At 40.1% G+C, this 24983-nt stretch overlaps 1 protein-coding gene across 2 annotated transcripts in view; it reads right to left on the minus strand.

The window, feature by feature from the left end:
* Positions 1 to 24983, minus strand: part of LOC116939052 (transmembrane protein 132D-like) — a 586990-nt gene that overhangs the window by 526021 nt on the left and 35986 nt on the right. The window contains exon 1 of one of the 2 annotated variants that reach the window (XM_032946936.2): positions 22573 to 23755. The exons of the other annotated variant lie outside the window; for it this stretch is intronic. Within the exon in view, the coding sequence (XP_032802827.1) occupies positions 22573 to 22693 (121 nt within the window). The 5' untranslated portion in view covers positions 22694 to 23755. Of the gene's footprint in view, positions 1 to 22572; positions 23756 to 24983 lie in introns of those variants that run through there. 2 annotated transcript variants of the gene reach the window in all.

The raw sequence follows: 24983 nt of genomic DNA on the forward strand, positions 1-24983 counted from the left end.
CAACCACCGTTATTACTGTTATCCCTTCTAGCAAAGTATCATGCCCAGTCCCACTTAATGTTCTTAACAATCAATATGATATTCTTGGTTCTATCAGTAAAGTCACATAGAAGGGAAACATGACTTTACCGAAAGAACCAAGAATATTAATCCCTGCAGTCACGAAAGCTTTAAATAAAAAATCAATATGATGTATCTAACTTACACATGTTCCATAATCCACGTGTGTCCCATCTGTCTCTAAATTAAATTCGAAACGTGCATTTATCCACGTGTCCTTGAGCACTTGTGAAAATATGCTATTCAAATTAGTACTGAGTGTTAATAGCCATCTCAATGGGTTTACGTGTTTTTAGGTAAATAAAGAAGTAAAAAAAGCTGGTAAGGAATGCTATTTTAAGCCTTTTAGCTAATGCGAGCAGTTTCAATAGTTTTTTTCTGTTCCAAAATAAAGAATAACTGTGAATGTACCCAAATGCTGAATTAGTATCCATCCACCGTAATGAAAAGGATTGCTTTATGATTATGCGTAATGCTCTTAGATGTATTGATTTACCTCAACACACTTATACACGTACATGTCATCGAGAGCTACATTCCGTGTTAATGCGACATTCATGTTGAAGCTGAAAAATGCTATGAATACCAGGTTGTAATGACTAATACGGGAATAGACTTCTTTAGCAATAATCTAGCATTGGCATCGTAAGCATGAGCATGCTGAATATAAAATGTAATCAAGTTTAAAGGTGCTACAGATGCTTGAACAGATGGTGCTGGAGGCACAGCCCCACAATAAGTGTGATCTTCACAAGCCATGAACTAAACTTTTTAAAGTGGTGTGCATATATCTCATTGTATCTACAATGTGGTTGGGTTCATATGGCTTATATTTGGCATACATTGACAGTTGACAATTACATCTAAAAAAACTAGATCATCATTACGTGACAGAAGATACATATTTATAATTGGACGATATCATTGGTAGTAGACCGGTATCAGTAATTTTATTATTATTTGATCACTTTCATTAAATTTCCTAAATGTATACATTTGTAACGTGAAAATAATGATATAAACACTTTTTTATATTTTACATAGTATCTATTGAGTGGGGAAGGGGTGGGGGCATGGTGTCAGTGGTTAGTGCACTGCGTTATGAACTCGGCAAATTCAGTCCGATTTTCGATCACGGCTAACATCATTGGCGAGTGATATCTGATTGTGCGACTTCCTACTTCACGAATGCCCACTGACCAATATGGTGACATATGTTCAAACAACCCCGATGATCCACATGGCATGGGGAGGCCTTCATTGAGCAGTGGATTAACAATAACAATAATATTTAATATATAGAGTCGTTAATGCGAAACTGCCTCTCGCAAAACTATGCAAGACAACAGCAATAAAATAAACGAGTACAAAATATTGCACCTCGCAAGATATAGCACACCCACACGAAGGTAAACTCAATTCAAGTCTGAAGTAAACAATAAGGTTTTTACATGGGACTTAAATAGTGCAAGGGACTTCAAAAGTAGTGAATTATTTGTCTTTTGTCAACGTGACACTTTTTTTGCTGATTTGCCGTGTCGGGTGGTGGAGGGTTACGACACATTTATAAATAAACGCGATCTAACCCAAAAACCTTTATTATGAAATATAGGAGCTGCAGATATGGAGGCACGCCCACCCACTGGCTTGCATTTAATTGTATGAATGAGCAGCTCAATACTGGATTCACAACAACCAGATTTGAATCGTTTTAATATTTGCCCAGTCATATCTGAAAACCGTGTTGAATAAAAATTGTGTGATACTGCATTGACAGTGATACACCAGCACAAATAACAAAACACAACATATTTGTCAATAACACTGCCATAAGAAAAATATATATAATATGCATATTTTCAGACCATGGCTCTTCTTCATAGCAAGGCCATTCACACAAATGTGACTTATTACAGTAGATATATGTTCCTCTTTAGTGAAGAGTTATTGATGAATGTGCTGAATTCTCTATATTTGTAATCGTGTTTAAAACATTTACACACAGTATAAACTGTATCTTGAACACAGATGATTTATGGGGAAAAATCAACAATATATCCACTGGAATGCTTTTGAAATGCACTTCAATATCTGCACATCGCAATCATCACAAGTGCCACACGCTAGGCATACTGTGTACTCCACACACAACGTTATGCATCTGCTCCAGCAGCAACAAGGTCATGGCAGTATCTATCTGGAAAATGTGTTACAAGTCCTGTCATACGGTTACCAAAATAATGCAGTTTAGAAATGGGCAGCTATGTGAGGTGAATCCATCATTTTCCCCATAAAGCTTCAGTAAAATTGCACTGTTTTTTTTTTACCGGAGAGTAGGAAAATGTTCATATATGAATACGACCTGTATGATACTAAGTCACAGGGTACAAATTCAAACAAAAGCACACTTTGAGTTTCAATCTGTTTCCCCCTGCGCAGTCTGAGCATGCCTATTTGTTTAAAGGCAGAAGGGTAAAACTAACTAGACACCGATTTAAAGCTTTCGTGACTGCAATGACGAGACTGTCTGGTAGGACAGCGCTGGAGTCCACTCCAGCGCTGTCCTACCAGACAGTCTCGTCCCTTCACCTGATGAAGGCCGCTTGTGTTGTGGCCGAAACGTCGTGAGAATATTATTGTGTTATTTTATTTTATCAATTTATTATTTTATTCTCATTCTACGTGACTTTACCGAAAGAACCAAAGAAGATAACTAGACACCCTTTTGTATATCATGTGTATGTGTGAGTGATATGGGCAGGTGACAGTTAATTGTGTATTCCACCTTGAGGTTATGCCTCATACTATGCTTAACAATAATAATACTAAATAATTATGCATTTTCAAGTAATTGATATTTATATTGTTGGCACTTGAAATGTATTGCTACAGAAGGATACTGCATCTAAGCTGGACCCAAAGAGTGATCAACGTAGTAGTAAGAAGAAGGTTGCACATAGAAGAAGACCTGATGCAGGCAGCGATGAGAAGAAACCTGACCACCTTTGGACATGTAGGATGGACAACAACATAAAAACTAAATTAAGCACTGTATGTTGCTCAGAAAAATGAAGGAACCTGAAAGAGAAGAAGACCTAACAGACAATGGCTTGATGACGACATAAGAAATTGGTGCCAGAAAGATGTGCTCTACTTGAGCATATTGGTACAAGACAGAGGAAAGTGGAAACAAATGAAGAAATGTACAGTGGACACCTACGGCCTATCTGCCATGGATCGTGATGATGATGAATTGTAAACATTAAATAAAAGTCTTTATCATCGTTAGGTTCAAAACTATTCATTACACACACTGATCCATGTGATTTATCCCAACACATATGTATTAAAAAAACACATTTATAGAAAAGCATAATTTCTATATTCAGCAGTTGCAGTTGTGACCAACCTTTAAAGTATATGAGAATCCACTTTTTTAACTGCTTTTTTACAAAGCAGTTAAAGTTTAAGGTAATCTTATGGAACACATTATTTTCCTCTCCTCATTCTCTAAAGCAGCTAGACATCAAACATGCAAGTGTACATTATTCTATGTGAGTGTGGTAGCTAATATGGCAATACAATTTAAAATGCACATTTGAATAAAGAAACTCTTATTCTCACACCGAATAATGGTACTATCAAGAAATTGTTCCTTTAGGCTGGGGCGCAGTATCAGAAACCACTGCCTTTACGTTTTGAATCTAAAACCCGAAAAAGAGAATGCGATAGTTGTAAGGAAAATACATTTAGTATGGAGTGCAGCACTCTTTGCTACAAAGGTGCCCCAAAATAATATGCTTATTTAAACAGCGTAATTTCATTGTATTAGTCAATGGCGGTCTCGAAACTAACAGAACTGCTGTTACACACAAACATAAAAAAGCAGCATTACTACATTTTAATGGTACAGTCAGATGGAAAACATTTTTTTATATAGAGTATGTTAAGAATACCACGAGAGTGTCCAACATAACACAATATAGCAAGCCTTGTTATGGGCACATACGTATAAAAGGGATTGGATAGGAGAGCTATTCCCAACAGACATCCAGCCACAGTCCTATAGACCATCAGATTTATTGTCATTTGGCCATCCCAGTCGATTTCACCGTAGCCCAGTCTCTCGCATGGGCAATAAATCCTACCCTCATTGGGAGAATGCGCAAAAGCGGCCAACAGTCGGTTTAATGCAATGTTGTGTGTGTGCATATATATTGCACTCCAGAAACGGGGTCTTTATAATTGCCAATGCCATGGTGCATTAATTAAGAATAATAATAAAAATAAGCGCATGAAACCTAGTGCATCTTGAAAAACTCAAAAGCTTATCATGTGAACATTATACCTGAAGACATCAGCAGCTTTAAATACACTTTTAAAAATATTCACATTCAAACAAGCAGCATTGATTGCTGGTAACTTCCAGGTTTAAGCATATGATGAATATTTCAATGTCCCACTTTTATGAAATAAATAGTAATTTAAAATCGCTTCAACAGTACATTGAAGCACTTTTAACCCGGTTGTGCACAAAAAGTATCATTAAACGGTGGCAGGTGTAAACTTAGTAAATTAATATTTCTATTTCAGATATATATGATCTCCCATAATGTGAAGAGTTGTTTGTTCATGTGAGCTGCAGTGCTTGGTGAGATGTAGCGATATCACCAATAACTCTGTTCGATTTCAGTGACCGCTGCCCATTGGAGCTACAGCCATTCTGTGGCCTATATACTCTATATGTTCACTACACATGTGTTGCTATATGAAACTTTAGTGGTGTGAACTGTATAGAGCAGTTGGCAATAAGTCGCGAGCTGTCTTGTGAGCTGTGGTCAACAGTGAATTCCATGCTGTCACACGTTAACTGTTTTGTGCAAGCCACCATTCTTGTTCTCTGCATTTGTCATTGTACGCAACCTATAGAGCTGCGGCCGTGTGACACCCTGCTGTGTGATCTTCACACCAGTAGCATTGACCACGTGCATACTAAACCATTTTTTTAATAAGCCGGGTTAGCCACAAACATCCCCACAAGGCATGCATTTGAGTGACAACCTGGCATGTGGATACTGAAAGAGAGTAGCGCATGGGCAAAAGCATCAGCAGGAAAGGAGAGCCTTATGAATGTGCATTACAGTAAACATTGTGCCGATTTAATCAAACAACTGTAAAGTTGTATCAAAAGTTTATGGAGAAAAAAAAAGTCTTAAAATGAAACCTTATTAGACAATATCGCCTGTTGGGTCATTTAAAAAATATTTTGGCAGAAATTAACGGCAATATTTTGGCACGGTCCCAACTTCATGGTACACAGCCCACAAGTTAAAGTAGCTTTTGAAAACCTTGCATTACAACCTGCCAACCTTGTATTTGTGTTATGTACGTTGCAGTCAGTAGGAAAAATAGTGTATATCATTGGTAAAAATGATCAAATATAGTAATTTTTCAGGAATGATGATCAAATCCCCTTCTTAGAACGAAATGTTTACTGATCAACAACAAAAACAAATAAGATGATTTTGTATCACATTCATAAAACTGTGCTACTTACATTACAAACATGAACAATAAATTGTAGATTATATTTACAATATGTATGAGAATTGACAACATGCAACAATTAAAATCAACATGCAGCAATGCTAGAATGAACCGACAGCTATTATTTTGTATTCGTGATGTAGCTTGTTTCCAAATGCAACTATCTGCAATTGGATGAAATCCATCACGCGTAACTCGTTTCAAATGAAATGGAAGTGCTGGATCAAAAATGCATACATTCAACAAATCCCAGAGTTTGTGTACATTTTCTTACTCTTCACAAGTTGGAGACGTGTTTCGAAAGAACATACACATTTTAACACATTCTATCAATTTCCCCCCCCCCCCCAAAAAAAAATAGTTTGAATGAACGGCACTTATTCAAACAAAAAAAAGTAAGTTAGACACCCATTACTTATGATTTTAGCGTACTGAGAAGAAAATATGCAGAAGCTGTTTGCCTAACAGTCAGTCAATCGAGAATTTTGCATTTTCTCAAATGTTAAAATAACCCCTCCATAGAATGCATTCTCCGAGAGCCTTTGTCGGTATATTTACAGCTTGTGGTTATCTCCTCTTACAAGTAATGATGTGTGGCGAAAGAGGTAGGGCATCACTCGCTGGACTGATGCCCTCTGCTTGCAGTGTGTAGAGCAGTACAACTTAATGTGACAAATGTGTGGCAAACCTGTCAGTATGTCACACGCCTTGTGTAAACAACACACATTTCCATTTCTTGTTTTGTTTAAACGATGGCAGTATTCTACGAATACAAGCTCAACTCCATGACAGTCGGCAAATAAACGGTAAAGCTAAATTGATTTTGTTCAAATATTGTCTATGTAAAAAAATCTGTTATTTTTTTAAACAATACGAAATCAGCCAAACTCATTGTATTGATATCCCAAGTGAATATCAAAGATATACCATATTTCAATTCGAAACTATGAGATGAAACTTCAACATTATAGTATTTTGAGGTGACCAGGTGGCCTAGAGATCAGATGGCATTGAAGTGGCTCCGTACGGTCCTGGGTTCAAATCAGGACAGTCGCCCCATGATTAAACTGGGTGCTCAAGTGAAGCAAGTTGACGGCATCAGCTCATTGAACAATGACTGAATACAAATAAAACGTAACTTAATTCCATCTCTCAGAATTATTATAAAAGGTTGGCTGCCATGAGCTGAATATCTTCAGAGCAGGTCACGTGGGACAGTGTTGTACCCCCTCACGTGACTAAGAGACAATTTGAGACATCTCAGAAGTACCTCTGTGATATCACCTTCCCAGAGCAGTGGTGGGCCGCATGCGGCCCGTGGATCCCCTCGCGGTTGGCCTGTTTGAATTGTACCGAGGGTTATTGCTTGAGGGTGTGAATAGTGCCCAGGCACGACGTCAAGCCTACGGCCCACTGTGGTGAAGCAGGGGCCACTTTTGTGGTACAACAAACTCGTCGAGGCTGTCCATCACCGTTCCAGAGGCTGATCTATATAATATACGAGATGTTACCTAACTGGGGCAATTTTTAATATACTGTACATTACTCGGTTTCATTGCATGATGTCAATAAAAAAAATGACCAAATACAAATATATAGTGTTCTATGTTCTCCAAAATATAGATTTTTGGGGTTAGATGGTGTAAACATGTGTCGTTAAACCCGCCACCACCCGACACAGCCAATTAGTAAGGTTTGTCACAGAAACAAAACATGCCAATTCGTTACTAGTTCAGCACACCGGTGTGTTGGAGTAAAACCCAAAACATTTATATTTTTACCCGATCTAACCCAAAAACCTATATTATGGATAATATTGGTCACAAAAACCTACTTGGTAAATATTGTTCTAAAAGATAAATATTTCATTTTACATTGGTAAACTTTGTACTAAATATGACTCAACAGTCTATCAAACTTATTCTGGCCACTATTCATGAAAAATCTCCATTCATCATTTTGCTCCATTTTGGCAGGATAGTATCTTATTTAAACTTTGTTATTTCTAAACTGTATCCTTCATATTCTTAGTTTTTTCGGTAAAGTCACGTTGAAGAGAAACAACAAAATAACAAAATATATATAAAACAATAAAAAATTCTCACGACGTTTCGACCATAACTCAAACGGTCATCATCAGGTGTGTCGGTTTGCATAAATTTATTTTGAAAACGGCATATTTATTTATTTATATAAAAATAACGTTTGCGTCACGCGCAACGATTGGCTGTTTGCCAGGACTAGTCCATCTATTTTTTGAAAAGAGGAGGGGGGAGACGAAATTTGTTTTTATGTATGCTGTCTGAAAGCCACTGTAAGCGTGAACAATCAATCAAGAACTGAAATGATTTATCAAATCTTTCCAATGATTGCTAAGATAGAATCCATCTTCTCGGTTGAAATTGTCTCTGTGTTTGTATATGTGGATAGCCTCATGAACGAATCTCTCATGGAAGCCAGATGGCTTACAAAGAACCTCCGTCTTGGAAAAGTCAATGGCATGTGAGCCTACTGAATTAGAACAATGATCTGCTACGGCCGAGGTGTTGGTCCTACCGTGTTTAAGGTCTGCTTTATGTTCACGAATGCGGTCCGAGATATGGCGTTTGGTTTCTCCAATGTAACTACTACCACAGAGGCAACTTAGTTTGTAGACACCAGGGTATTGTATGTCCGGAATCACATCTTTTACAGACGGAACCAGATCACGGATTTTATGTAATGTGTTGAAACGGACCTGGATCTTGTGTTTATTCAAGATTTTGGAGATCTTTTTTGTGATCCCAGCAATGTAGGGTAAAGTGATGGTTTTGAAAGGCTCCTCAAGAGGGTTCTTCTTCATGGTTTGAGTGATAGCTTTGCGGATTGTATAGTCGGAGTAACCATTAGCCCTAAGAGCTTGGTGTACGTGCTTGAGTTCACTGCTTATGTGTTCCTGGTCGGATATGCATTGGGCTCTATGATACAGAGTCTTGATGAGAGAATTCTTCTGTGATGGATGGTGGTGGGAATCCGGTTTCAGATAAGCATCCGTATGGGTAGCTTTCCTGTAGACAGAGTGGCTCATTGAACCATCAGGTCTCTTTTTAATTAGGACATCCAAAAAAGGTATCTTGCCATCTATTTCGACTTCCATGGTAAATCTGATGGCTGGGTGTATGGAATTGATGTGGTCGAAGAATTGGTCTAGAGCAGGCCGGCCATGTGGCCAGATGACAAAAGTGTCATCCACGTACCTCTTCCATAAGGTTGGGCGCAGAGTGGCAGTCTGGATGGCGTCAGTCTCAAATTTCTCCATGAAAATGTTAGCTATAACTGAAGAAAGGGGGGAGCCCATTGGGGTGCCCTCAGTTTGTTTGTAGAAAGTTCCATTCCAAGTGAAGTATGTATTGGTTAAACAGTGTCTCACCAGGGGGGGTACCTCAGTGTTTAGTCCTTGATGAACCAAGTCTTCAATGATTGCAATGGTGTCAGGTACAGGAACCTTGGTGAATAAGGAAACTACATCAAAACTGACAAGCAGGTCGTCTGGGGACAGGGAAATACCCTTGATTGTTGATACCAGGTGAGTAGAATTTTGTACCGCAGAGGTGGTCTTTCCAGTGAAAGGACGCAGGATTTCAGACAAAAAACGAGCTAGTTTGTAGGTGGGGGAGCTGATAGTAGAGACTATGGGACGAAGAGGTGTATCAACTTCATGTATTTTTGGTAAGCCGTATAATCTTGGTGGCCTGGCAGCAGAAGGTTTCAATGAAAACTGTTTAGATTGATCAATTAATGCGGTTGAATCAGAAATTATTTTGTTGGTTTGTGTGACGAGGCTGTTGGTGGGATCTCTTTTTATTTTTGTATAACTACCATCGTCGAGTAATTCTTTAATTTTGTTGTTGTATTCTATTTTATCCATGATAACAGTAGCATTGCCTTTGTCAGCTGAGAGAACTACAATATCATTCCTCTTTTTTAATTTATATAATTCAAAACGCTCATTTTTGCTGAGGTTGCTAGCTGGCATCTTAGCGTTTTGCATCCTTCATGTTATGTCAACATTATTTAGAATTCATGGAGGTCTCCGACATCGCTAGGAGACCACATTGTACCACGTCTGCATTCAGTTCCTAAAAAAGCTCCCCGTACGTGGAGTGAAACGTCGGACATCATGCAGAACAAAATGCGATGCAATCCAAAAACACATCAGAGAGCAATGCAGCACAACCAGTAGTGCAGCAAAGTACATCAGAGAGCAACGCAGCATAGCCTCGACAACCTACGGCAGCGTTGAGCCTTAATCATGTTATTGGCTAGACCACTCCAGTGAATATACAAGACCCAGTTCTAAACACAAAAAAACCCATTCCACTCCCATACTCACAGTAGATTAGGGTGGGAAAAAGTCACAGTTGGGGGCATGGCCCCGAGTGCCTGTGCCGTGGGCGTGCCAGCACATATGAGTGCTATTCAGGAGGCACATACAAGCATGTCCACTGCACCATAATGTGATGGGAATTCCACCACCACAAATATGCATGCCTGACCATGCTGAAAAGGGGGCCCGCTGCAGAAGATTAAGTTCCATCCCTGGTGTATTTGTCCCATTACAGGCAGATTTGTCCTCCCAATGGCAGGTGTATCACACGTCATAGAATAATCTATCACAGATCCGCACACATACACTTTCGTGGTGTGTGTATGTTTGCACACGTGGGGAGCGGTGGCATAGTGGTTAGCGCACTGCGCTATCACCTCGGAGACACGAGTTCCATTCCCGCTCACGGCCAACAATTCAAAACAAAATTCATTCGTTAAATGCGCAGAGTACAGCTAAGTGTACACAGTACAATGGTATGCTTACTTTGCAAGTTCTCCTCTCAAACAGTGCGGCAGCTATTAAAAACAATTCAATAAAGGCAATAAGTAGTCCAAAAAAATGTCAACAAAAAGAAGTAATAAATGCATTGATTACATAATCACTGATGGCGATGATATGAACCCATCCTGTCCCCTCCCACCTTCATAGGTGCTCGCTAATTCTACTTTGGCTATGTCTTTATATACACACACACCAATAGAGGCCCACATAAACACACCAATAGAGGCCCACATAATACGTAGAACTGCTACACAACGTATCCACACAAAACATACAGTCGCAGATACATGAAAACAGACACACGTTAAAATATATATATGAACAAAGGTCCCACATTGTTTGGGCAAATACTAATGAAGGCTGGAATCATGCACGAGGGGGTGGGGTGGCCGAGACTGTGCTCGGACGCCTTTGTCTCCCAAAACGCGGAATCGAACTCAGGTTGCCGGGTTATTCGTGCAGCACACCAACCACTGCATCGCCGCTACCCATATAAACGAGAGACACGCGACATTACAAACAATATGAATGCAGTTAACGTGCGCATCTAGTCACTGGCATAGGACGTTTTTTTTTTTAGGATGGTGGTGGAGCTTAACGTACGAGTCCAGGGATTGGGACAGGGTGAGGGGAGGTTATATACAACACACGGCGAAGGTGTGAGACACATGCCAGAGGTGCGTGGCCAGTTGCTCAGCTACCCAGCCGGACGATGCTGTGGTTACAGTGATCGATTCACATGTAGTTTTGAGCGCAATTCCCAACTAGGGGGTTGACTCGGCCCAATCATCAATCATCATCATGCTCTTCCTTAGGGGGTCAATATGAGCGGTACTATTTAGTGGAAATCTAACAGTGGCTGTTATATGCAGAGACTGGCTGCTACCAGAGAAATGTGGAATGTGCACCACTAGCTTAGAGGCCACCGATGGAATTGAGCGCTAAAAAGTCACTCTGACCTTTTATAGGGATCTTATGTTCTCAGCAGTTCCCATCCTTTTAGTGTCAAAGACATAAAACAACCCTTACAGCTTTGAATAGTCTGTTGGATCAAGTGCTATAAGGGAGCACCTATTAAAGCTGGTACAGCGCATAAAGGGGTGGTGTGGTCAGAACTATGGCCAACAGACTCCTTTCTCTCCCCGGTGCTGATGTTTCCACACCAGGTACTCTCATTTGAAGGTTGCGTCGACCTAGGAGAGGCCCGAGGGTGGTTAAAATATCAGCCACTGATTTTAACTATGTCTAGAAATCTATCTTGGACCTATGATTCATAGCAAATGTGCTAATCACTGTATCACCATTGCCCACCCACCTCGCGAAGCAGACACTAAAAACAAAGATCCCTCGTCCTGCTTTTTTTGACTGTTTTGGAAAGTGCTCAGCACTCATAAAGAGTTGCACAATATATTAAGGTGTCGTGTGGCCAGGGCCATACAGGGCGAAGGGGGAGGCAGAATGTGGAATTTGCCTGCACCTCACACAAAAATAGGGTGCCAAAATGGGCCAGTTTTCTTTGTCACTAAATATTAAGATGATATATTAATAATAAAGGTTTTTGCATTAGATTGCATAAATATGTGTATTCGTCACGAAAGCGTGCGTTTTAAGATGATAAGACTTCCACTTGTGGCATTTCCCTGCACCTCCAGCCTTAGGCCTCCAGGAACCTTTGTGATGCCCTTGATGTGGTCAGCGTTGCTCATGTTTATAACCACAACACTAAAACCAGCTACTCAACTAAGGTAGATATATGGGAGGCCCTGGATTGGTTCAGGTATTCACATGCTCACCACTGATGTTTACAGTGGCCAGGAATCGAACTTGTTATTCGGGTACATAACACAGTGTGGTAACAGTTGTGCTACTACTCCCAGTAGCACGATCACACCCAACTGGTAATGGTCAAATCTTCTCACCGCATCCATAATTTAAGATAGGTTAGCTTTTTTCTGGAGTCTCGAAATGCACTCCACTCATTCCGTGGTCGAGGAGAGTACTCCAGTAGGCTCAGGAAAAGCAAAACAAACCTGAGTGGTATTTCCAGAAAGTGAACTTTCTGCCACAGCAAATATTGCCATGTACATGGAAATCGCTCCTTGATGTTTGTCATTGTCTTTAAAAGTAAGTGAATGTTGAAACAAACACAGCAGGAGAACTGCTGACGTACGTCAGCAGTTCTCCTGCTGTGTTTCACCTGATGACGGCTACTTGTGTTGCGATCGAAACATCGTGATCTATTAATTTTGAATCTACGTGACTTTACCAAAAGAACCAAAGATTATGGATTTCTGCAGTCATGAAAGCTTCAAATCAAGATTAAGTGAATGTCTTCAAGATTAGCAATGCATTACTGAATATGAAAAGGGTTGGATTAGTGAACATCTTTCGATAATAACAGCAGATAAACAAAGTACAAATACAGTACTGGATGTGCCTAGTGAATATGTGATGAAATACCATGACATTTAGTTGATATAAATTATTTACAAATTGTTTTCCAATAAACAGTCTCTGACAGATATTAAGGAATTCCTCTATTCCTGCATATTTTTTTTTACACTGTCATGTAACTGAAAGAACCAAACACTAAGCAGAATTACTTGGAAAAAGAATGCAGCATTGAATACTGATGCAAACAGCAGAGAATACTGAAGCTTTGGAGGCAGAAATAACTCAAAAGGGGGACCTGCAACATTATTAACAAAACTGAAACCTGGTAAGGCAGCAGGAGCGTGTGGAATTCCATCTGAGACGTTGGAACGAAGATGGCCAAGAGATATTGGAGGAACTGCAGAAGATAATCAGACCCGCGTAGAGTAAGGAATAATTGCCACAGGATTGAAAAAGGTCACCCTATCATTATATAAGAAGGGGGGGGGGGGATACAAAACCATGGTAACTCTCAAGGGATAGGGTCTATTGCCTGGATAATGCCGAATATGCCAAACAGCCAACAGAAATGGTCTTCAGGGAAACATCTTGTGAGTTTAGTGCAAGGATCAGTTGTAGCAATAAAACATTTACGAGGTAAGCGCTCGGAATATGTAGTGGATCTTTGTATTTGTTTTAATGACTTTAGGAACACATGTCAATCTGTGTGGAAAGAAAAGAAGCTGCTTAAAAAAACTTGTACAATGGGACTCGTGGTTGTATACATCAGAATGTTTGTTCATGCTACTCTACATTTTCATGAAAACCATATATTCACAACCACTGCAAGAACGAAGAAGGGATAAACATAATCCAGATGCATTCTGCTTTGATTTGCAACGTGTTTGTTGTAGGAATTATTTACAGTAGTTAGCAATAGCATTCAGTGTGACATCTCAAGATGATGCTACATGCAATGATGTCATTGGTAGGAGAGGGAAAGTATGCAATTTCCTTTAGCGCTGGTTTTGTAAATATTTTTAGTGTTGGTTTTCACCTCCAATTTCAGGCTACCCTTTGATCAACTATCTCGTTTCCTATGCAGCATGCTCAATAGAGAAATACAACTTTAAAGTAAAGTTTTGTGCTTATTGGATCATCTTTTTGATAGTCAGATAAAGAAAGATGGATGCACTTAATATAGCAATTTGTATACATTAATGTAGTTAGAAACCATAAACAATGGGTGAGGCAAAAAGTAATTCCTATTCCTGCATGATTTAGAAAGCTGAACAAATCAACTGGAAAATTTGCTTTTTTGCATTTGAATACAAGTTCCGGATAGTATGCGAGAAAGTCAAGGAAAGATAGAGAAAGCACCTTGAAAGTTCAGAATAAAACTACACAAGAAGGCAATGGAGATGTAATATAGAAGTTTAAATGGGTGGGGTACAGTTTCTGTGCAGGATGGAAAATTTCCGATTACCGAGATGGGAATTTGGTGTGGGCACCCAATGGTTAACAATCAAATGAAGGCCTAAGCCAGATGGTGGGCTCCTTTAAGTGCAGGCTTTGGAGGACAGTTGACAACTTTGCAACAGCTGTGGGATCTTGCAAACAGAATAAAGTGACAGTGAGGTGTGGTGTCATTGGTGGTAATGCCCATGATTCCATCTTGACTTTGACCTATTTTCTTAACAAAAATTCATTTCTGGCACTCCTATGTTACTCTAGTTTATATGTTGGGGTGTTCTCAACATCAGTAACATTTTTCCCAATGTGTTGTAGCAACACATTAGGCTTAATGAGCATACAAGTCATGTTAGGTATACTGCCAGTAGAATTATCAATGCCCCACTACTATTTTCAAGTATTTACAGGAGGGAAATGTAAATTATTCTCCAAGTCACCTAAGAAGTAATTTCAGTGAATATAATGTAAACACCACTGTTTTTAAATAACATCCTCTATCTTCTGAGTCCATGTACTATTTTATTTAGCATATATTTTTTTTATATTAAAATAAAAATTGACAGTCAACATTCAGCTGAAGAGTATGATAATCCAGTTTTGCATTTCATGTCTCTTTAAGAGGTTTTAAAATATAAATGAAAACGCATTATATCAATGCCAGTCACCTCTGTGGGTCTCTGCAGCTCCAATATTTGAGTGTCATACAATTTTCTCATTTTTCTCTTCTTTCAGTTACCTTGAGATAATGGAGCTTATTGTTTGACCATGGAATAATGAGAGACATACACACATATCTAAGTAACCTTAAATTGTACACAGCAAATCAAAATAATTAAACAAATTCGAAATCCTGCCGTTATGTTTAAGTGATTTTGTTTATTGTGTAAGCAGTGATTTCATTATATATCAAATTGGATTTCAAATGTTTGTCCTTCACAAATGTACGTAATGTACTGTCCTCAGTACTCCAAGAAAGAATCACACATTTTATGCGAGCATCATTCTGAATACTTACTTCTGTTTTACTAAAGCTTTAATGATCTGTCCATACCTTAAAATATTTATATACACTACATGTCAACACACTGGACTTGCAATCCAGAGGGCACTGGTTATATCTCCCAGCGTGGCAGTATAAACAATGGGCAAGTGCTTTTTTTTAAATCCCACCCTTACCTCTCTCCACCCATCAGCATAAACGGGTATACCACAGTTCGTCGATTGATGAGTGGTGTTTGGTGGCGCAAGGTGTGGGTACTCCGACCTCGAAGATGGCTTCCAGCGTGGAAGAGGAGGCCAAAATAACTCTCTAGAGCTCCCTGTAGTGGGGGCAACTTCCGGCAGCAGTGGTGTGAACAAGACACGGCAGGGATGCACCTTGCTTTACTTTAATGTTCATATAAATATATAATATGTTTTATATTTATATATTTACCTTTTTTTCCCCTCAAAATGTGTTTTAGCATGCTATGACTGCCACATCGTTACATTTCAAAGTAGAACTCTCCCAGCTAGAATTGTTTAATTCAGTATTGTGTCAGAGAATGACTTCCATAATATGAAATGATAGCACGACTTCTGAGTCCCTTCAGTTGCCTCTTAATCACACCAGGGTTTCCTCTTATCCATACTACATGGAACAGTATTTTTAATACTCTGCAAATGATGTTCACTGTAGAGCAATTAAACTCAAAAGTTTAATCCTCTGGTCTGGGGTTTGCCAAACCAAGTAACTTCTGCATAGGTTTGTATAGCTCTCAGGAGTGTTTTTGGGATGTGCCACCAAACAACACATGGTACATCCAAAAGTACATTGCAGAGCTAAATCAAGTGAGTCATCTAAATTTAACAAGATATCTCCTCGTACAGTCATTGGTGTACAAGCTGAGACCAATGACTCACTCCCCTTGAGAACACAGTTTCATCACGGGTGGCTATCTGGTCTCAAACACAGTATTCTCAGTGGTGCCAACACAATACATGGCAATACATGCCACTGGCCACTTTGAATACATGTTGGTGGCCCTAAGCCAGCAGTATAAATGTCATATTTATATGGCAGGGTCCAATCAATACATTGAATAACCAGTCGAACTTCTACGGAGGATGATCCGCATAGTCAACCCTTGACCGGGATTTGAACTCACAACTATTCCATCACAAGTCAAGTGTGTTAATGATATAGCATTTTATAGCAATCAATAACATATTGGCTGTTCGTTTGTCAATTATTACCTTCAGGCAGTTTGGCTTATGGGAACATTCCCAGTTTAGGAAAAAGTGATTTTTACTTTTTTCAGAATATATAATTTTTACTATCTGTTTTTTTTTACGTATCAATTACAATTTTGCCAAAGTAATGTATAATAATGGTAATAGTATCATGTAATATTGTCATGTAAATGTTGTAGATTCACTCTTCAACACACCGGTGGGCTAAAGTAGTGAACTATTTGTGTTTTGCCAACGTGACACTTTTTTTTTACTGATTGGCCATGTCGGGTGGTGGAGGGTTACGACACATTTATAAATAACGCGATCTAACCCAAAAACGTTTATTATGAATGTCTATGCTGTTGGATTTGCTCTAAAATATCCATGTAAGAGCATTCTATGTTATTAATTTCAGTTCGATAAATAAGAACATTTCATACCATCATATCTAATTAAACCTGTGCATCTATTTCCGCACTACAAAATACTATTTTAGAGGCAATTGAGACAAGCGTAACGTGTTTAAATACATAGAAGTATATGTTTGAAGCGCCCACGTTGTCAAGCAATAGTTATTACAATTAGCTCCATTAAATAATGCTATAAGAATTGTCAGAATTAAACTTTACTCAAACCTACACCTTAGTTTAGTGCCATCGGAGTCATATTTGATGGTTTAATTACTATTGGTTTACATTACTCGTAAGTTATTAAAACATATGAGAGCAAGACAATATGTTTTATTTTTGTTTTATTAATTTGACTGCATTAGCCTGTAACAGTTAATTGCATAAACTGTATATTGCAAAAAAAGGTCTTAACTTTTGCAAGCATTTATGTGCATTTATTTATTTTTTCAGTTTACCACCCCATCACAGTTACAATTGTGCTATCGGTGTCATTCATGTGATGAAAACATCAATTTCACAATTCTGCAGCTAGCAGTGCACCACCCTGTGTTGGAGAACAACCTCAGCAGGCAATTTCACAGGGAAACTGCTGAAATCACTTAAAGAAGGTCTCCTCATCAACACTAGAGGCATGCTGTTTCGTTTAATACCCTGCAAATATTGTTTGTCAAATGTCAACCAAACCGAGATTTTTTAAAATTAATTATCAGCGCTGCAATAAGCCAATTGAATTGAAAAACTAAATGTTTGTTTGTTCTGTTCAGTTATTGGTGTCTTGAGCCAAGCATTCAGCTCACTGCACCTCCAATCAGCATGGTTGGCTACGTACGGCGCAAAAGGAGTTCAACATGCATACATACTGCACTTGAGAACCCAGTTAAATCGCAGGTGACTGCTTTGAAATCGAACCCAGGATCTCTGCGATGCTGGCTCAATTTTCTGACCCCTGAGCCAACCGGCCACCTCTGTTGCAACCATTTGAGTGTGCAATATGTTATGCTAATCCCTTTCCCTTGAGTTGAATATAAAAAACACTGAAAAATAATATACAGTGAATTAATTATATAGAAGGGGGGAAATTATAATTGAAATTGACATGTGAAATTATTGTTGTGATGGCTAATATTGGAAATGTCTAATTATTTGATAATTTTTTTACGACATGAGCTACAAATGATGGATCATTCTGAGCACTGAAAAATAAATGCAGTCACAATCTTGCATTAAATTTAGGTGAGAACCATTGTATCACATCCTTATATTTTAACTCATGTCTGGTGCTTTGGCCAAGAACACAGCAAACAATGGTTCACTTGCAATATTTAATTCCCACATGACAGCAAGCAGTGACACTTTGATAATGATCACAGCAATGACCTGATGCAAGTTGACTCAAGGAACCTGTACAAACTGACCCAAAGCTGGCTGAGAGAGTGGATGCACACTGCATTAAGCAGAAGTGTACTGAGATTGTAAATGTTGTGGATTTGCTCTCCAACACACCGGTGTGCTGTACTAGTAACGAATTGGCATGTTCTGTTTACGTGACAAACCTTACTAAATTGGCTGTGTCGGGTGGTGGCGGGTTTAACGACAATCATATTTACGCGATATAACCCAAAAAAAACTATATTATTATAGGTCGCGAAAGCCTACGTGTTAAACAGAAGTGTACTGAGGCAGCATTCAAAGGGGGGGGGGGGGCAGACGAAAAGAGAGAGGGGGGGGTGATGGTCACATTAAAGAATAATGGTCACATTGGTGATGGAGATGATGGATAGTAATGAATTGTGGTGATAATAATTTGATGGATTGATGATTGTCGACTAGCGTAATGATGGCAATGATAGTGATGGATTAATGATGGCGGATTATGGTTACAATTAATTGTAATGAATGATGGTGATGTTGGTCGTGATATTGGTGATGGATATGTTGGATAGATGATGATGAATTATGGTAAAGATGATGATGATAATGACAATGATGATTGAGTACTGTGGCTGATGGTACAGATGGTGATTTTGATAGTGGATGTGTTTTATGATGATGGTGGATGTGTTTTATGATGATGATGGGTGATGATGGATCATGATGATCGTTACACATACTTAATTAACAGTGGCAGTCACAGAAAGACACAGGGAGACACAGAGAGATGATGATGCTGGATGAGAGCGAGGGCAGAGACAGTGACATACACAGGGACACACATACACATGGAGAAACATAAAGACTGGGAGAGACAGGGAGACGACACTGTGATCGAAGCCCCACCATCGAGCTTCGACACAGCAGGGGACATTGGAAGCAGGCGCAGCCATGATGCAGAAATCACTTTGTGTGGGTTTTTATTATAATAATGTTGGTGACCAAATGGCCAAAACGATGTTTTGCAGCTCAATTTTTCAAAGGGGGAGGAGGACCTGCTTTACGGTGGAGGGGGTCCCTTGGTTATCACTATGAACCTGCACGCACACGAGCTCAAAGACAGCGTTGTAAGCACTGTAACAGGCCATCAAGCTACCGAATACAAACATTTTATTACAGTAGCAGTGCTGCAAATTCACGAGGGAATGTACAAAGGGCAGTTTCAAAACTATGTTTTACTTTACGATATAAACTATGAATGAGATGGATTATTGTGGCACTCCATTTCCCATGTGATTGTCTTTATTCTGCAATCACTGTCACAAATTATTGCTGCAATATATGCAATATAGTAGTCAATGTGACAGAAATATACAAAGGCGTCTTATTAAAGTGGGTGTTTTTTTTTAAGCATACGTTTAAATGAGTAAGCAGCGACTGTTGCTGCACATCTTCAAGTGCATTCACTGTTGCTGAATGGGTGAAGCCGCTATGAACTGCTTGACTGGATATTAGGATGCGATATTTTGCGATTGGCATGGAAAGTATATCTGAAGTTCAGACTTCAGCGTTTACATGTAGTATATCAACAGTTTGTGTGTGATTAATGCAATGTCGTATGTGCAAAGATAAAGATGTTATTTTTATTTTACCAGGTAAGACCCACTGAGCTATATGCAGCTCTTTTTCAGAAGTGACCTGACCACAAATGATAGCTCACCGAAGTGGCTTATCATGTGGAAATGTATAGCAACTAAATATTGTAAACGCATGTTTCTAAATTTACTATTGGTATGCATGTGCATATCATCTGTCTATACATGCCTCTTGCTAGTGACTGGGTCTAGATGCCACTGATGAGCTAGTATAAACCCATTTAGGCCATGCTGATACAATTATGGAAAAGTATGATGCCATGCCAAAGCAATACACCACATAGACATACGATTATACAAATAACTGCCGGAAATGTTTTTTTTCCACTTAGACATGTGTATCGGATATTGACAGGTGTAACCTAGTTTGATGTGCAACAACAGTTGTTTAATTCATAAAATCCTTTAACTCAAATTCCCACCTGCCTACTGACCTATTACACGAGAACGCTTGTATAGTTTTGCGATGGTCCAGTTCATCTTCGTAAATTAAGTGGATTATATATAGACGTTGTTAAATTTCAACACTAAAAAATGGAAACCGTCATCAATTAAAATTTGCTTTACTTTTTTATTACCGCTGTGACAGATTAGAGAAACATTTGTGATTTAACATAAATAATATATCAAATTATGCTTCCATGAATGATAACAACTTTCTGAAAGCATACTATTAACGTTTTTCTTTTTCTCAAAAATGCTGTCTGTGTGCATCTGGGTGTTAATTGGGGTAGTTTCACCCATCAGCAAATCCAGAAGCTTTATAGGCCTCCCTGTGGCTGTGGGGGCCCATTCAGCATTTGCATGGATGGCATAAAAGTAATTTCCTGCCCAAATGAGCATTGAGACAGGGCTCATCTCCTTTATACAGGCCTGATCCAGTGGTCGAAATGCCACATTCCTGTGGTGCCACAAGTCTATAGGACACACACTGTGTACCTTTCCGCAGAGCGGTTCTTCTTTTGATTGATTCCAGAGGGGGGGGGGGGGGGTATGATGGGCTGAGCCAACCCCTCACCAGGATCTGAACTCGCAACCTTTTGATTCGGTGCTACTCGCTCTGCCGCTGAGCCACCTGGCTGAAGCTATGCGGTTTCTATGACTATGAAATTGTTGGTGACTTGTATTCTCAGCAGTTGCTATTCCTGAGGTATAAAACAATCTGAAACCACAAATCCGAGATATTTTTCCAATTGCGGATTTAAACACAATCGATACCTTTCTCAACCACAATCGTGTACGGTATTCAAAACATTACTATTTAGTGGTAAAGCCTTGGTCTAGTACATGTGCGAGACACCCACAAAGTGTGAATTCTGGCAACCGTACACCCACCAGCAGGTGAGTTGGCGTGGTGCTCTTATAACCAAGGATTTTTATTTGAACAGCGTGCACATGCTGTGCCTACATAACAAGCACAATCTTTCCAGACTCATGCTCTCTCCACCTCTAACTCCCTCTGCTGCCTGGCACTGCTTTCCCCATCCACCAAGGAACTGCTTGCTCCATCCATTCAAAAGCGGTGAAGTGCTTGCATGACATAAGCATTATACACTCAAACACACAACATAAACACGTCACAATATTAATAGTAACCAGACGACATACTGTGACTACAGCATGTTTGTAAATGCTATTTAGGGAACAAAATAAATTAACAGTAGTGGTGAAATGCTAAAGATGTGGTTATGAATGTATTCACGACAGCACCTCCACTTCAATGTGCATGAATCCAGAGCTTTCATAATGATATATCCACAAACTCTGCGCGATAATGTGCAACTATTTCAGCCTTTAATACATTCCCCAAGCCATTAATGCCTAAGTGACCTGCTGTCAGCTGCAAAAAGGATTACAAAAGTTTAACGACCTAATTTTAGTCGATTAGCTAAAACATGAGACATCACAGCAAAGACTCGGTTCTCCGAAGGATTGTTTGGATTTAGTGAAAGAGTCCAAAAGGTGAAGGCAAAAACTATTTTGAAAATATAGCCCCTTTGTGAGACAACATGACTGAAACATAAACAACATGTATCCCGGGATAATTGTTTAAACATTATGGAGATATACAATGTTTATGTTCAAATAAAGAAACAAGATTATTGTCCGTGAGTAAATTCATACTTCTTTCAATGACACGAAAAAAAATCTACCAAATACAACAATTAAACTTAACGAAAAAAAATGTGCTGGATGATGCAAGATTTACAACTATCCATATGATTTTATCAATTACAACACAGGAGCTGTTGAAAGCCTTTGAAATTAAACAGGAATTATTTACAGGAATTAACCATTTAACGTGACAGCCTCTACTCATTCGTACGTAAGAGTCTAATGAATAATTGAACAAAATAAAAAGACAGGACGCTGTTCTTTGTAATGAAACAGTCAGAGCTGTAGCTTAAAACTGATTTTCTGGTATATTACTGGTATAGCTCAACGATGCTTCAGGAATATGGGTGTAATATTGATGACTGTGCTCAGTTGCATTCAAAAAACACATTTCCACATCAATAGCACTCACTATTACAAAGGTATACGCAGTATAAGTTGCTCAGCGCAGTATACACTCAAATGTTAGTGGATGCACACTTACCTTTCATAAGTAAGATAACAAGGGTCAGCGACTGGTGACGGGCGCCTAATATCCGACACGAAGCCTGCATCTTCTTGTTGATTGCCATGGTAAAGTTTTCTGGATGCCCAGTCACATTCATCTGGTGGATTAGTACGACGGCGTCAAGAGGCACAGAGTCTCTGTCCGACCAAGAATGTGTGGCCGATTTTACTCTGCACTGCTGACCGGTGATTGAAGAAGACACATACGCGACAGTTCGCCGGCCGCTCTTGGCACGTCTTGTTCGATGACCGTGTAATTAACGTCGACACATTGACTATAAGGACGGGAAAGATGTCACGAGAACAAACCCCCCCCCTCACCCCAAAACAAAAAAAATCCACTTTTCGAAGAAGGCTCAACAAGCTTCGCCTTGACTGTCCGACGCTACGTCCATTTACTTATAGAGACTGTGGGACAGCCCCGAGTGTTAAGCCCGCCGCGATTGCTTGCTTGCCCTCTCTCTCTCTCTCTCCCCCACGGTCTGGTTGCCTGGACGTCCAGCCAGCGGAATAATCTTCTGCTTAAGTCCAATGACCGAGTTGGAGAAAAAATAAGGCATGGAATGCGCGCACACGAGCTTAAAAGGGCACCTTCATTAATTCACCGGCTGTTTTTTTCTTGTTATTGTTGCCTCCCAGTGGCGGTACAGCTGCGTGCAGATCTATATACGCTGAAGCGCCCTGCGAATTCCGCCAGTGCATGTCTCGGCACATGATGATGATGATGAGGTTGCCGCTTGCGTTCGTTTTGGAAGGCAGGCAGGCGCACTGTGGCGCTGTTAAGGATGCATTCCGAGGCGGGTGGAGCGAGGCGGGAGCAGCGCGAACACACGCGAGAAACGCGATGCAAGTCAGCGCAGTCGCCGCGCGCGCTGCCGTGCCACGCAGCCGCCCCCGTCGTCATCTTCACGGGGACGTGTGCATAGATTACAGAGCTCCGCGCGGTATTAACACAGGAGGGATCGCATTACGGGTCGAGGCAGAAACCAAACATTAATTCGATTTGCTCCCATTCGTGGGAGTTGACCTTCTGGTGATTTTGCAGTTCGGAAGCGAATAGATGAGCGCCTCTCCCCTCTCTCTCTCTCTCTCGCTTGCCCGTATCGCCAACCGCTTGTGTGCGTCCGTGCACATTTTGCAGTCACTCTCTCTATCGCACTCACGGCTTGCTGTCCCCTCCCTCCCTCGCCCACTCTCGCACTCTTGCTGCTGTTCGGGCAGCTAGCATTGGTTTAAAGGCGAATAATAACAATCCTATTGCGTTCACATCGATGGCTGCAAGAACAGATTTTCGTGTTGCACTGCTCGATTAGTTGGTTTGTGTTTGTTACAGACGTAGGCATTGAACGTGGGACGTCCATGCACACATACACATCGTATTAAGACAATTTTTAACAATAATAAAACATAAAAAAAGAAAACATATGGCGAAATCGCAAAGCCACACTTGCTTAACTCCAGCACAGTCTGCTCAAAGCTCACCGTATGTAAAGCTATTAATTGAAATTTAAATCGATTTTTATTGTACGTCATATATTTTTATTTTTTTTATTTCATACTACCTGTTAATTAATCATTTACATCAAAGTATGAATTAAGCATTACCTAACAATGCAAATTAAACATGGACCAATCAACGTGTATTTTAAAAGTTCTGCAATTGAATTATTTTTTGTTGTTGTTCAGTCCGCCCACTCGTGACCCCGACAGCAACGCGCCGCCAGCAGCAGCAGGCAGGCGGCGACCGACACGACGGGCGCCACCCCACCGGCCAAACGCGAGCCCCGGGGGGCGTCCGCCGCAGTCGCGCGCGGCGACGACGACGCCCTCCTGGTCAGCCGTCGATCCTCAGCTTCTTTGCCAAGGCGAGCCCCCCCCCCCCCGACCAAACCTCCCCCCCCCCCCCCCCCCGCAGGCAGTGAATTTAACGTGTTTTGTGTAATTTTTCAACTTTTCACGAAACTTAGTGCCTCGACGAGGCCAATCGATTGACCACTTAGCTTTGTTGTTGTCGGTAAGGCAACAAGACTCGTGTCGCTACTCGTTTTTTTTTCCCACCCCGGGGGAGACAGTGATGGGACCCCGGGGTCCAGCCAATTGCTTCAATTAACGAACAGTTGCTTTTCAGCAAATGTGATGGCTTTATTACGGTTTGAGACATTTTAAGCACGAGTGCTTAGAATCTGAGCCGGACATGCAGAACCGTTGTAAACCCTCACTTGCATTCACGTCTAACTGTCTTAACAAGCAAGCATCCATACATACATACATGTAATGTGCTTCCATAAACGTGCCACATGCCTATGTACATGAGCAATTGTCTCTGCATACTTTATTGTATTCCATCATGAATTAACCAAGGGACAAGTGGCTGATTGCATGACAATC

Source organism: Petromyzon marinus, chromosome 5 (genome assembly GCF_048934315.1).
Source record: "Petromyzon marinus isolate PM22_M1 ecotype Great Lakes invasive population chromosome 5, UKy_Petmar_22M1.pri1.0, whole genome shotgun sequence".
Lineage (NCBI taxonomy): Eukaryota > Metazoa > Chordata > Hyperoartia > Petromyzontiformes > Petromyzontidae > Petromyzon > Petromyzon marinus.